The 15224-nt window shown below is 46.5% G+C and overlaps 1 protein-coding gene across 5 annotated transcripts in view; it reads right to left on the reverse strand.

The window, feature by feature from the left end:
* Positions 1-15224, reverse strand: part of MTMR14 (myotubularin related protein 14) — a 34199-nt gene that overhangs the window by 15912 nt on the left and 3063 nt on the right. For 3 of the 5 annotated variants that reach the window (XR_012661027.1, XM_075095934.1, XM_075095932.1), the window contains exons 3-13: positions 11920-12028; positions 10816-10891; positions 9996-10056; positions 9329-9451; positions 8417-8490; positions 5869-5939; positions 5196-5270; positions 2674-2740; positions 1653-1738; positions 1275-1351; positions 989-1025 (exon numbers count right to left, since the gene is read on the reverse strand). Coding sequence is in view for 4 of the 5 variants with exons in the window: in XM_075095934.1 (XP_074952035.1) it covers positions 989-1025; positions 1275-1351; positions 1653-1738; positions 2674-2740; positions 5196-5270; positions 5869-5939; positions 8417-8490; positions 9329-9451; positions 9996-10056; positions 10816-10891; positions 11920-12028 (856 nt within the window). In the remaining variant the exon portion in view is untranslated. The remainder of the gene's footprint in view (positions 1-988; positions 1026-1274; positions 1352-1652; positions 1739-2673; positions 2741-5195; positions 5271-5868; positions 5940-8416; positions 8491-9328; positions 9452-9995; positions 10057-10815; positions 10892-11919; positions 12029-15224) is intronic. The other 2 variants (XM_075095936.1, XM_075095935.1) reach the window with 1 other exon arrangement.

Consider the following 15224-nt stretch of genomic DNA (forward strand, 5'->3'; position numbering starts at 1 on the left):
CATACCAGTCCGCTCTGCCGCATGCACCCTGCTGTGCCTCTGCCACCCCAGCTACCTGCACAGAGCTTGGCCCTTCTCCTCCTGCAGTGGAGAGCAGGGAGTGCTAGAGGCAGCCATGCCCCCCCTCTCCTGTTGCAGCTACCGATTCTGCCCTTGGCCAAGCAGGCACCAGAGCAGAGCTGCCAGGCTCATGCAAGCAGAGCTCTGGGAAAGGAATGAATGGGAGGAACAATACTCATACAGGGGTGCTGGACCCCTGAAAGATGGAAAATAGGCCAGGGTCCCGGCTCTGCTGCTCAGAGGCAGTGGATTCCTTAGTGAGGCGAGAGTCTGAGGAGCAGGGGATTAGCAACAGGGTTAGATATACTCTCCACCTCTTGATTTCTATCCAAAAATGATACTGCAGTGTACTGCAACTATAGTCAGAGCAATCATTTTTTGCGGTTAAACAATGATATATTTGAAGAGAGTTAGTTCCACCTGCTTCCCAGACCCATCTGTCCACCCACAGATACGCCCCGCCAAATACACACACTGGAACCAGCACAAGCTGCTCCATGAGCCCGTGATGACATGCGAGCCACATGCAGCTGCAGCACCCAGGCAGGAGGGCTGGCACTCAGGACAAGCACACAAGACTATATAGCTTTATTTCCAAGTCACAGGCCTTAAGCACCCCTTCTCATTGCTGAGCTGAATAGCAAGTCCGAGCACCCTTTGACCAGGGGCCTGAACACTAATGGCATAGCAGGAGAACTGGCAGGACTGACACCCACCAACCAAACTGTAGCTTGAGAGAAAAACAGTCCTATACCTTATGCATCAGGAAGTTAGGGGCAAGGCTCCTACATCATAATTTCCAGCACCTGAACAATCTTTCTAGAGCCCAGCTAGACCACGGATATTACCAGAAGCAGGCAGTGAATGCTGCCTCCATAAACAAGTACCCTGAGAACAAAAAGCGCACTGCCCCAGACCAGACACTCACCTCTTCTCCTTTACTGAGTCGATCGGCTAACATGTGCCTGGAAAGGGAGCAAGGGAAGCTCAGTCACACACTGGAAGCCAGAATCAGCAGAAGAGCACAACCTCTCAAGAAGGGCCAGATGCCTGAGCCTCCAGGTAAGAAAAGGCATCAGCCCCTCTTGTCACAGCTCATTGGGAGCTGCCCCAACATCCACATTTGGTTGTGAGCAAACACCAAAGATGACCCCCTGAAGGCTTCTCCGCTGCTGCGCAGGGATGCATATATGAATAAAACTCTGTGTGCCTACCCAAAGAGAAACCAGTCATAGGCCACTGTCAGGTAGAGAATCTCAGATGGCTCCAGGGACGTGTGGATCAGCCCATCCTGCAAAGCAAATGAGAACAGCTTTCAGGCAGTAGCCCTGGGGATTGCGACTTGGGAATTCATGATCTGCTGAAAACTGTCATGGTGATCCAAGATGCCCAGCTTGCTCTACCTGCCTGTGATACCATGTCTGGTGGCAGGGCAGCATGTTGGGCTCCACATCAAAGCAAATCCACACCCTCTCTGAAGCCAAGACAGTCAAAAGGAACATTAACTGCTCTACCACCACTTCCTGGTGACACAGTCGCTCACCCTCCAAGCCATCACCCCTAGAAGCAGGGCAGGTCAGCCTGGTACTCACAGCCCATAGGGAGAGGCGCAGTAAGGATATGAAGAGAGGAGTTCTATCCCAGCCGGATATACAGTGCACCAGGAGCCCGCTGTCATCTGCTCCGGGCAGGGGTAGGAAGGAGAAGGAAAAAAAGGATGTTACAACAAGAGCAATGACTTTTCTTTATGGCAAATCTGTAGAGACAAGCTATTCTCCATCCCCACAGCCTGGGCTCAAGAGCAGAGCTCAGCCACCAAGCCAGAACATTTTGTCTTGAATACGGCAGCCAACAAATTGCTCAGAGTGTCCCAGGCTGTCAGCAGCCCCAGCTGATGTACTGTCCTGGTCCTGACAGCTGCTCAGGACATGAAGTCACTAGGTATGAACATCACTTTGCTACCCAGGACATGCACCTACCCAGTCACAACCTACTATCACAATCTAAACCCATATCAGAGAGAAACCTGCTCCAACCACACACTTTTCCAGTCTCACCAACCCTCCTACTGATACACATTGAGCAGAGGCACACACAGGGCACAACTCTTGTGCTCTCTAGTGTGTCCAGGACAGTCTGTAGCTGGCCATGCTAGGTACAAAGTCACAGTGCTCAGAGGGAACAGGATGCCAACATAGAGCAATACACCCCTTCAAGGAGTTGGGGCGGCTATGATGACAGAGGGTGAAAGGGGCTCTTAAATAGGCACCTAATGAGACCCTGGGTTGGGGGCACAAAACACAGATGTCCAGTAAAAAAAGGGCAAAAGTCAACAATCAGAAAGAAATGTTTCTTCTCCTCAGCTTTAAAGCAGTAAAACTCTAGGTAAAATGTTTGGATATCACTGCACTCTTAGGAAGAGAGGATCTTCAAGGGATCAGCAAGTCCCTCTCTAAGAGGGGAACTGGAGCCCCGAGATGCTAGGACCATCACTCTGTTTCAAAGGGAGATAAGTGAAGCTCTCTATAAAGAGTGGCACTAACACCATCGGCTGTTCTTCTAGTGACAGCGACTGCTCCAGTTAGACTGCTGGGTGCAAGGAATTTGTCTTACCATCACTATTGATGATGGAGATCAGCAGCTTCAGGTAGTTCTGTGTCTGCTGCACAAGGTCCCAGCTCTGCAGAAAGAGAAAGGTTGATGGTATGGGTCCGCCCACAGCAAAAGGTTACTCTGCAGTTCAGAGTCCACCATGCTCTTGACTTCTCCATCCAGAAGAGCAAAGCAGAAATAACCCCATGGCCATTCCTCAGAGCGACAGACTCCCTTGGTCCTCTAATCAGTCCCCCCCATCCTCTAAAAACAGCACTCTGGGACAAGAAACCAGGTGGGGAGCGGGGTGGGGAATAAATAATAACAAAAATTAAGGGCCATCTCTTCTATCCGCCTGGCTGGCACAGAACCTGCTTGCCTACGGCCCCGAAGCTGCGAGCCGACCACGCTCAGAGACACTACCATGAGCCAGCAAACACCTGTGGAGCGCTGATCCAGTTCTGCAGCCCCCTGCATGCGTGCACTTTACCAAATGGTCAGTAGTCGTGTTACAGCTGTGTATGTGATACAAGTAGCATGACGGGGTGAGCAGGCCAAGGTCAGCAGCCTGCTCCCACAACCCAAGCAGTTTGCTCAAAACTCTCTGGCCCTTGTAAATGGCCCCAGCAGGCTGCCTGCATAGGGCTGACCCACTCCCAGCTGATCCAGACAGGCACTGGGCTTCTACAGTAACACCCAAGTAGCAGCAGCACCACAGAAGGGCTCTGAACTCTGAGAACTCCAACACTACAAGAGATAACAGGTAAAAAACATCAGAAGCTCAAGCGTGCCACTCTCGACCACTGTATCATGAAAAGATGCAGGGAATTTCAGCAGTCTGATCAGAGCCAGAACTAGCTCAAGGAAAATAGGATAGCACTGGCAAGGAAAAGGCAAGGAGAGGGGCACATGTTTCATTTTGACAGTGTTAGTGGTATAAGTGATGTCTGACCACCAGCAATAGGACACTTGCTGTGTGCCTGCATGCGTGCACGTGTGCGGGTAACCACACTTAAGCCTACTGTCAGACAAAGAACATATTGCTCTGCCGTGAAGCCTGCACAGCAACAAAAGAGTAGGGAAATAGGGAACACACTCAGCCTGGGGCAGAAAAACACATAGTTCCAAAGTCTTTTATCTGCCCAATTCAACACGATCTTGTGCTTACGCCAGAAGGAATCATCTAATCATCCAGTCTAATCTCTCTGTACCACAAACCAGGAAGTTTTGTTCAGTTGCCCCAAATACAACCTGAAGCTTGCAGCTGACAGCATCTCTGCCCAGAAAAGCACCTCAACTAGGGGTGACAGTTCATTGCTCCTTTAGAAGCATGTTCCAACAGATCATCCTCAAAAATAACATGCAAGACTGCTTTTCCTTAATTGAAGGTCTGATTTCAGACTGCAGATATTGCTTCCTGTGCAGCTTTTCTTCCCCAGATTGAAGGGCCCTTTAGAATTAGTATTTTCTCTCTGCAAATGTACTTACACATTAATCAAGTCAACCCTCCATCACCTTTGTGATTAGCTCAACAGATTGAGAACTTCTGCTTTAAGTGAAGCACCTTCTCCAGTCCTCAGATTATTTCTGCATCTATTTATTATGCTCTCTTCAATTTTTAATATCCTTTTTAAAATACTGTCTGCTCAGTATTTTAGTGAACAAGTTTCTAGCCATAAACAACCTGTGGTCCCATCAGTTCTGCTTCAACACTGCAAGTTACTTTTCCCTGATTCTGCTTATGCTGGTACTTCAACATTATTTACATCACTGTGTGACAAACACCGGCCCACCACGGGGAGCTCTGCTAGTTCTGTGGTGCTTCCAGCCATAGAGCAGAGGAGCATGACACGCTCCAGCACAGTCAATCATCACAAAACCTGGGCAGATTGGTAGGTCCACTGATGTGTGGAATGAAGCACACTAATAAGCAGTACCAGGTGATGCTCCCTGGTATGAACAGACAAAGGTAAACCTTGAAGCTTGGGCAAACGTAAGAGTTTGAGTATTGTTTGTGATGCTGTCACAGTAATAAGGAACGGAGACGTGCTACCATCAGTTATGATTTTCTACTCTCTCATAGGACAGGTTCCTTGTGCACCCACAAAGAAGGTGCCTAGTCACTTGGCTACTGCTCACATAAGGGAAGGCTGATCTCTCTCAAGACTCTCCACAGCCAAGAAACTCTGCCCACTGCAGGCACTTGCCTAGTTAATATTGTGAACAAGCAATACTGCTTTCAGTTTGCTGGCATGTTCCTTGCCTTTGTTACTGACATATCTCCCTAATGGATTGCAAGCTTTATGCAAGCTACAGAAAAAGATTTGACGTTACATTCAGCTGCCTCAGGACACATCAAGCCAGGAAGCTTTTGGGTAGAGAATTTCTACCACTATACTGAACAATCAGGCCTGCAGCCCCACTTCCACTGTGTCGGTAAGAAGTGAGCCAGATTACTGCAACAGGAGCAAGTCAGACTTCAAATCTTTACTGATCCTTCCTGACTGATTCTGACCTCCCACAGAGACTCCTGCTTTTCTCACCTGGTACTCGCTCCAATCAATGTTCAGAGATTGGGTCAGAGAGACCGGGATACTTAATGGTGCATCTACGTAATCCTGAAAAAAATGCAAACACAATTGGTCAGAGAAAAGCCATGACGTGAAGACAGCAAGTTCCAGAAAAAAACAAAACAACAAATGCCAAAAGGTGTGTCTAGAAGAAAGTGCCTCAGCAAAGCATCTTTAAATACAGAAACCTGCAGTGGTAAGAATTAACTCACAGCCTCTTAGAAGGACCAGCGGACAAGAGGAGCTTTTCTGTGCCCCCAGTGGTGAAAGCCAGGTACAAGGCATGTTAGTTTTTTAACTCCTGTAGGGCTACTCCACTCAACCACCTCCCTCAGCAGGAGACAGAATACAAAGACAGAACTGAGAACCGAAGCTATCAAGATAACAAATTCAATAACAGGAGCAACCCATACCTCCCATGAGAGGTCATGCATCCTGGACTGCAGGATAACGATTCATTTATTCTACATACAAATTTCACAATGAATGCTTATTTTAGTACAGTCACTATCTGCTTTGTTCATCCTGTTGGTTTCCCTCTTGTGATCAGAAATAAGCACATGACACACATACCATCGCTCAGGAACTGAGGCAAGACTTAAGCCCAGTAAAGCCCACAGCTCTCCATTTTGTAACATCCATGTACCTGTTTCCAGTTAAATATGAGACCTTCAGCTGTATAATCCCTGTCTTTGTACTCCTTAAAAAATTCACAGCCTGCAAGAAAAAGAAATAATGAACAACTGTTCAGCTAAGTGATATCTAACAACTGAAGTGTCCTGGGGACTGGAAGTGCTGGGAGCCCCAGGCTCCAGAGCACCAAGCCAATCAAAACTCCTGCCTGCAGGAAGGAAAGAGCAGTAATTGTCAGTACAGTGCGCTGCACGGCCTCCCAGCAGCAACAGCCCGGAGCACTCAGCAGTGAACACACTCACACAGCAAAGGGCAAACTCCAAACACACAGCAAATGTGGAGTTTGAGGGACTGATTTAATTCTTTGCCAAACAAGACGTTTGACTGAGGAGCTATGCTTTCCAGGGCCACTGGCTTTTCACAGATCTAAGGCATCAGCCTGGCACGCTGAGGAGAAGGAACCAGCAAAAGGAGGTGCTGGCAGAGCCCTGGACAAAGCCAGCTTTCACAGGGCATCTGCTGCAGGTAACAAGAAAGGGCTCTGGCAGAGGCAGCTGTGATTTCTCTCACATTTAAGTCTCCTTTTTCAAACACGTGAATTGCCCTGCCTGAAGGAAGCAGGTACATAACCGCTTCCAAGGTTTCCCTCCAAGCCTTCCCCTCCTGAAATTGTCCTTTGGCTCTGTTCTTCTCAAAAAACTTTTTGAAGTCTCCGCAGCAAACTGCAGTCACTTAGTCACATCCCAGCAGCACCATTAGCACTGCAGCTGCCTGCAGGCTACACAAAACATCTCTCCCAATGTACTGTGTACGCCCCAGCAGTGCCATGGTGCCCACATTACCAAGATACCCCTGTGCCAGGCACTGAACACGGGCAATGATTCTGCCCCTACAAGTCACAAGTAACTCCAATAGTGAAAAAAATATTTGTGCAGGACAGGATTAGCCCTCAAAAACACAGAGTCAGGAAGCAACCTGTCAGCTGAAATTTAACTCCAATTAAACAAAGGCTTAAAGCAAAAAATGGGGGATTAGGGCACTAAGTATCAGCACTTACAAATGACAACTACCAGTCAAATGTAAAAGAGTGTTTTTCTGCACTGGAGAGCACAAAAGCTTCTACAGATACCCCATTTTAACCCAAGTCTTTCACCCTAGACAGTCATGTCTGGACACTGCCTCGCTCACCTAAGAGCAGGATCTCAGAAGAACTTCTCTCTGCGAGACAAATTGCAAACCAGAAATTTTTTCAGTGCAAACTTAGAAACATTAAGAACATATCACAGCATTAGGCCAGTCACTAGAGGGGCTGCTGATCCTTAGGTGTGTGTTTGCCTTAGATCTAACAGAATGACAATATTCTTTTCTGGACCAGCACTTCTGAAATCAGGCAACACCTGCAGGGAGAGTTTCCAGTTTTATAAGGTTTACCTCTAGTGTGGCAGTGAAGAGCTGCTAAAAGATAGCAGCTGTCCCAGATGGCAGAAAAGGAAGGACCATCACTGGAGATTGCATATAATACACTGATCTCTATACAGTAACAACACTACAGCTTAACTCTATACAATCGCTTCTTTCTCATTCGTTACAATCCCTGCAGAAGACCTCTGTGCACTCTCTCCCCCATGGTCTGTTTCACAAGGTATAGGGCAGCAACATATACTTGAGCCACATACTACAGAAACCAGTGACACTTATTTCTGTACACCTCAGCAATCTGCATGGCAAATTCGATACAAATCTTAATGCAACTTCTCTGAATTGTCACTAACTTCTGTATGAAAGGAAATACCTTTAAAAAAAATTAAGGGCAACAACTAGTAATCAAGGAAAAATTTTGGATCATACATAACAGTTTTGGGTTTTTTTTCTCCTCTCCCTTTCTTGGTGTGCAAGGGAGAAAGAAGAGTCCTTTCTTGCAGACAGACCTCACACACAGCAGTTTCACATTCAATCCTATCACTGAGCCTGACATCAGCAGGCAGGCAGCAATATTCAGCTCATCTTTAAGAGCGCAGCAAGTGACCCAGCAGTGGTTGCTAGGCACAGGGACTAATATAGCCAGGGAAATGGGTTGGAGTGGTCTGCATCTCAGTCGTGCGTTGCAGGCTCAGGTTAACAGTTCTGCCTAGCACTGAGGGTATCTTACAGTGGTGCTCTGAAACACTAGGACTAGAAAATACTCTTCAGAATTGGGGTTTTACATAACACAGAACAGGACATATATTTTGCATCAAGTAGTAATCTGGAGTTGTGGGAGTGTCAAAGGCCATCTTAACCCCAGCTCCACCCCTGGGACTTTTTCTCCATGCTTGAATTAATTACAACTGCTGAGAAATTATTTTGCTACCTCAAAGAGTGCCTAATGCTGACTCACACCACCAGAGCACCCGGATTTGTTGCACTGTTCTTAGTTTAAAAGACCTTCTCTCCAGAGGGAGCATAGGAAACGCTCAGCATGCCAGTCATTGTACCACACGCACACAGAGAGGTAGTTCCCAGTCCCCAGAAACGGATTGTCACCTGTCCCTTGGGAGTCCCTCTGGACATCAGTCCTGTACCTGGGTATGGGATGGAGAGAAGCGTGAAATCAGCATAACGTTGAGCTTTGTCCACCTTCTCAGAAGACGTCACACTGCACAGGAGAAGAGGAAAACAGCAGACACAGAATCATAGAATCACAGAATGGTTTAAATTGGAAGAGACCTTTAGAGGTCATCTAGTCCAATCCCCTGCAGTGAGCAGGGACATCTTCAACTAGATCAGCTTGCTCAGAGCCCCGTCCAACTTGACATTGAATGTCTCTAGGGGTGGGGCCTCCACAACCTCTCTGGGCAACCTGTTCCAGTGTTTCACCTCCCTCACTGTAAAAAATTTTTTTCCTTATATCCAGCCTAAATCTACCCTCCTTTAGTTTAAAACCATTACCCCTTGTCCTGTCACAACAGGCTTTGCTAAAATATTGTCCCCATCTTTCCTATAGTCTCCCTTTAAGTATTCTACATTTGTAGAGTACTTTTCACAGAGATACTAGCACCCAAAATGCAACCTGTCCCATCTCCCTGCAATGGCTTGACTCAGTAGTGAGCAGGGGCAGAACTTACTCAAAACATCCAAGTAAACAGGTATAGCCCCAAAGCACTAAAGCTTTCCTCTGCTCCTATACACAAGGAGAGGGCTCCTTTACTCTCCCCTTTCTGAAGGGGTGACTGTCACATCACTATAAGCTCTACAGAGAAAACCTACTCAGACTGCAGAAGACAGACGAAAGCAGCTGTCTTGCCCATTGATACAGCTTTCGCTGGCCTAAAGCCCTGGGGTTCTCTACAGCATTGGCTAACAGATCCTGCTGTTAGGACTCTTCCAGGCACTGCTCCCAGGTTGCTGAATGTGTGCCCAATAACAATTCACATGTAAGGGCTACACTAGCTGCAACCCAAAGCCTGCAGAAAAACAAATTAACCCAGACTCACTTCAAGCCAAACTTCACCTTCTTGTTTTCCACCATGAGGTCACAGATATATCGGACAGACAGGTATCGCAGCAGCTTGATGTCATGCCCTCTGACCTTGTCAAACAGCTGGGAGTCTGCATTTCTGCAAGGCAGAAGAAGACAAAGCAAGACGAACATGAAAGACAGCGTTGAGTCTGACTCTCCACATAACATTGCCATGGTTCTTCTCTGAACTGCTTCTAGCCGTAAGCTGCAGAGCGCAAGCCTTGACTCCACAGGTCAGAATCGAATTCTGAAATGAACTGATATGGCGAACTTCATGCTTAGGGTCCCTCTCCACATCTCACTCTGTGCTGCAACAAGCACATAAGGTACAGAACAATTTCTCCAGCATGGAGATGTACTCCCTGATGAAGTAAACACATACGTGTAATTCAAACACCTTTTTAAATGGCTCTATCCAGTCCTTCCCTCTGGCAATAGATTAGCAGGCTTCAGTTACACTGGATTCAGCCAGCCATTAGCATTCAAGACACTTTTTTCAAAAGCAAGGGAAGTACAACTGAGCTTGGTGATGGTCTCAAGTCTGACACAAAGCCCAGCCTAGGAAAGATCAGAATTGAGTGGCTGAGCCAGTCAGCTTTGGTCCAAACTCCATGTTCCCCATCCCAGTGATGTATACAAACCTAAGTGCAGAATCTTCCTCTGAAATGTCTTCTGCATCTGCCCAAGCATCATCAGAACCTCCTGCAAGGAAGACATTAAGAACTGACGCTTGTGTTTACCAACTCAATCCCCAATCTGACAAGACATGCACACACCCAAAAAGGTCACGGTTTGGCCCCCTCTCTCCACACATCAAGTGTTCTCTGGAGTTACCCACATTTCCTCTTCCTGAAAAGCCTGTTTTCTAATGTAGCCCACCCTTCCCTTGTCATTGCAAAGGACACAGGCAGCTCAAAGCCATTACTGACAGCCAGAAGGACACCCCAATAGTGCTACACAGTGCTTCAGTAAGCCAAGCTTCAGCTCCCACACTAAAGATACCCAGTACTCCCCTGAAAAGCCTTCCCTAGAGTCCAGTATATCTTACCATTAGTGGGATTTGACTCCCAATGATTAGCTAAGCAACAGCAAATTCTTATCCTCTTTCTTCCATTATTGCCACCCCCAACGTTTGGGAATCAGTACCCTGAATCCTTTGGGCTGCCTTACTTGCCTACATGCTTCCCAAAACCCACTCTTCAGCTTCAAGTTCGTTGCTGCTTCTTATAAGCTACAGCACTGTTCTGTAGTACGGTGCTTGGAAACAGATGAGAGATTTCAGTCTTTGCTGTATTATGCATGGTCTGATACAAGCAGCTCTGTGCTAGAGCTCTGCATTGGCTCTCAGGAAGAGCTTGCTCTTGTGTGTAGGTCAGGAAGAGCTTGCTTTCATGTGTAGGTCACTGTCCCAGCAATGACCAGCTTTAGCAGGCAGACAGTGACAAATGGCTCCTCACTCACCTGAGAAGATATAATTGTAGCCAGTGCGCCCATAGAGCTCTCCCCAGCCGGCCAACGTTGCTGATCTGCAAATATGCTGGAGGAAGATTTTGTTATTAGCCATGCATGCTCCAGAGGCCTTTCCCTTATCAGATCTCTGGCCTATTTGTTGTCACGTTACACAGAAATGGTTGGTACCTACAGCTACCACCTCTCAGCAGTCTCCCCTGCAACCCCGGTCCAGATTGAGCTCTCCAAACACATCAAACTGCCAAGTGCCTTTATCTGTAGCTTGTTTTTAAATCACATTTTCACTTCCAGTTCTCCCATTCACTAATACAGTCAACTCCTAACAAATTAGCAACATCCATACTCTGTTTATACACTGCTTGAGCCTTACTTCCACATTCTTGTGGATAAGATTATGATGGTCCCAGTACAACTCTGGGCAGTTCACTTCTGCAGGAAAAGGTCAGCAGGTGAAGCACGATGCCTTCAGTCAAGCCAGATTATGGGTATGATTTTGCTATTCATACAGTGTTTCCAAATTGAACTAAGAAACCTGAATTAAGCTACTTAAATTCTAAATGAGACTACTCCTGCAGGCTTCAATACAGTTTAAGTAATCCACATAAAAATTAATCTAATTTCACTTTCTTACAGATCCCTTTGCAGACAAGCCCACACATTCGTAAGACCATTTATGCAATCTTGCCTCCCTGGGGAACAGACAAGGGAAACTTCTCTAAAGAGAAAAGTTATTAAAAGGGAGCTCGCTGCTGGGAAGAGTAAGGGGCAGAAAGTGACAATAGTTGTCTTTCCCCTCTCAAAGACCAAGTATCTTTAGTCCTTCAGAAGGGACATACGTATGGAGAAAACGTTAGCTCTTTGGTGCAATGCTCATGACATGGCAGGGTAAAACAGCCTGAAGTCCCCACTACTGACGACTCCTGCAGCCGAGACAGCAAATGCTACCTACTGCTACAGGCTGCCTGCTTGTACCTAAGAACAGATTTTCACAGCATTCAGGAAGGTGACAACCAACCGAAGACATGGCTGCACAGTTCAAACAACAGGGTGAGAGGTCATTTTCAAAGTTAAGACAGGTAACCCATGAAGCTTTACCTTTCCCTTGTACAGAATGACTGGGCAAACAAATCGTCCTCTACACCTCGCCATCTTACTTCGGTTGATAAGGTCCTGCAGTTTGCCAACCTGCACAGTGCTCTCAAACCTAGTGGACAGAGATTCAGTTCAGTACACAGAGCATCTTCTCAGACATCTTTCAGCGAAGCTGCTACAGACACCCTGGGCTGTAATCCCCATCCCTTTCACCTTGAAGCCAGCTCTGAAGTTAGCAAGCAAGAGGATGCTTCTTTAAGAATTCCTTCCACTGCTGTACAACATCTGTGGATGCTTTTCCATCTCCTTTTCTTTGTTTTGAAAGACCAGCTGCACAGTATATGACAGCAAGCATCTTCAGGGGCTTCCAGTATGAGTACTGTCAGAATCGTCTGCTACAGACTAACACTAACGAGGGACTACCACAGTAAGCCAGTGTGTACAAAAATACACGTCCTGCTTTCCTCCCCTGCTTTCCATCAAAAAGCAGCTCAGCACTACCATCAGAGCGAATTCATTATTGGAGTGATAATTTTGCAAGGCAAAATAAATAGAGAACCAAAGCTTTAACACTCAATGAACCTTAGTCCTGGTCACCTGAGCATTTGTGTTGCCGGATAATTAGACAACTGTCTCCAAATCAGCTAGTAGGTTGAGCAGGGTAGTCAGATTAACGTCAGCTGCATCTGCATAACTAAATTTTGTTTGTTTCCCTGGTTAAAGTTAGAACAGAACTGTGTTCCAAGTTGGAGACGCTTTGGAAACAAGTTAAAATTGCTGCAATTTGTTCAAGCACCAGTCTACATATGACAGGAATCCAAACTGACTTCTGAACTATGCAGACCTTCAGGAGGAACCATCAATGCATGGAGGACTAGTGTTTCCACAGGGAACTGGAGAAGCATCTAGGCTGACAGAATAAAAAGCAGATAAAGTCTGGACATACAAGACTGCATGGCCATGCACATAAAGATGATTACCAAGAATTTCCAGTTAGCCCTTTCCAGTCGCAGAGCTCAGAAGACCCTAGATGAACTGACTGATCTCTGGACACTTGTCCATTATCAACACAAGTCATCTGAAAAAGGGACAAATAGGATCACGGTAAACTCTCCAGTGGGATGGAGAAGTACCAGCATTACCGTGCAAAGCACAAGACCTCAGCTGAGATACAGCATCTGATTCTAGTGACTTACCCATGCCTGAAAAGGCACAGTGAAATAATTAGGATGGCCAGGGGACAGCCTGTGCTGCAAGAGGAGCCACCACAGAATGACTGGCAGAGCAGATGAAGACAAAGTGAGGACACAACAATATATGCATTAGGGTGGAGAAGAGAACTCACAACGGAGGGGTAGGAGAACTCAAAGGCAAAGGACAATGCTGGCCTAGGAACAAATTAATACCTTCATGCTTGAAGTTATAAGAAAGTTGCCAAGCTTCAGGATCAGTGACAGCGTGGAGCAGCCTACCTGCAACTGCCATTCTGGGAAGGATTAAAAAAATTAATCTATTATTAGCATGCAAATTGACATGTTTGTAGAAAAGATCGTACAAGGTGGTGCCAGTGGAAGCAGTGAAACAGCAAACAAGACCTTCAAATCCTACTTTTTTTTTAAAAAGAAAGGATTCAATTCTCAGAATTCATAGTGAAGGCTTAACATTTTTCACGTGTTTCCCTACATACACAACTATTTTGGCTGTCCAGCCTCAAAGACCTTTGACATATACCAGAATTTAAAGAACAAGAACCCAGGCCAATCTTATTTAAGCACTGTGGATGTGGGGGAGCTAAGTGCAAAGACAGGAAGACACTAACACAACAAACTTTACACAGGAGCACGTGAGGTTGCGTGGAGGCAAGAGAAGCACACGCCTGATCAACACAGCCCAAACTCCACTCGTCGCTGTCATTGCAGACAGCCAAGAGCTCTGCAATCTGCTTCCCTCCTCACAGAGCATGTGAATAACACGCCACAGGAGCAGCCTGCAAGCAGTTTGAGAAGAGATGTCTTTGTGTACGATTCCCAATACCAATCTATTCTGAAATTTTGAGAGATTCTAACATACAGATTTGGTTGTGGGGTTGTTTTTAAATGAATGCACACAATTAAGAGACACATCCTGTGTTCTGCTTCAGCTGTCTTTATGTTTCCCTTGTAAACGGAAATACAGAGGGAAACAAGAACTTTAATATGGTGTTACCAGAATAGTTCTGCGGCTGTGCTTCTAAGTCCAGAAAATGGCATTTGGCAAAAATCAAAAGCCTGGAAGAGGAGAAATAAGAGAAGCACCTCCCCAGGAGCTGAGACAAGCCAGCAGGTTTCACCTCTCAGCACACTAACTGCGCTTCTCCAGAGAGGCATTGCAGTGCTGGGGAATGAGTCCGGGAAGCTTGGCAGGAACCTGGGACACAGGGTGAGTGAGAAGCCCAGCATCCCACTGGGGACAGGGAAGGACGAGTCCTTCTCCCAGGCTCCCGTGTCTGTTCCCTGGGAAGCCTGCACGCACACCAGAGAGACCTGCTCTGCTATCCATCATGGCCGTGCTGCAAAGAGGGCCCTTGGACCTTCTCGTCTCAAGAACCATCATCAGTAAAGCTAGAGATAAACACAGTAAGTCGCACTGAGGCTACTGGAACAAGCGGAAAGGCTGCTCTGAAGAACGGATGGAAAGCTCCTCAGGGCCAAGTGGTTAAATCCAGCATAGGTAGGAGTAAAATCTATTGAAAAAGGTTCAAGAACCAGAGCACTCCAACAGCAGTGTGAAAAAACATCGCTAAGGCTGCTTGGGACAAAGTAGAGAAAGAGGCAGAAGGAATGACATGGATGTGTAGCTTATCTTTTTATTTTTTGGGATTTTCAAGTAGGTTTTAGTGGCTTGGGTTTTTTGGGTGGTGTTTTTTTTCCCCCTTCAGAAGTTTGCTTTCCAGAAGATGCTGCGGGGCAACCTTACTTCTGCATTAGTCCCCTCAGCTCTCCCCACCAAATCAGACCCCAAACCTGAATTCATCTTTTTAAACACAAGGGAAATATTTCCTATAAGAGCAAACAACTGTTTTGGCAACTGTGTATTTTATACAGGTCTGAAGCAGAGTGTTCCTCACATCATTCAATTACGTACAACTGTAATCATATTCGTTTGGAGTACAGACACATAACAGCGAAGCCAAGCGTCTGCAAGTGAAACCAAAGACATGGCTCCTGCCCGAGACCTGCACATTTTCATTAAGCCCAGACAGAGTAACTCTAAGACAGTGAGTAGAGAACTGAGTGCATCCCTCCGTTTCCACTCCCTGCAGCATCTGC

The sequence above is a fragment of the Phalacrocorax aristotelis genome, chromosome 6, assembly GCF_949628215.1.
Source record: "Phalacrocorax aristotelis chromosome 6, bGulAri2.1, whole genome shotgun sequence".
NCBI lineage: Eukaryota > Metazoa > Chordata > Aves > Suliformes > Phalacrocoracidae > Phalacrocorax > Phalacrocorax aristotelis.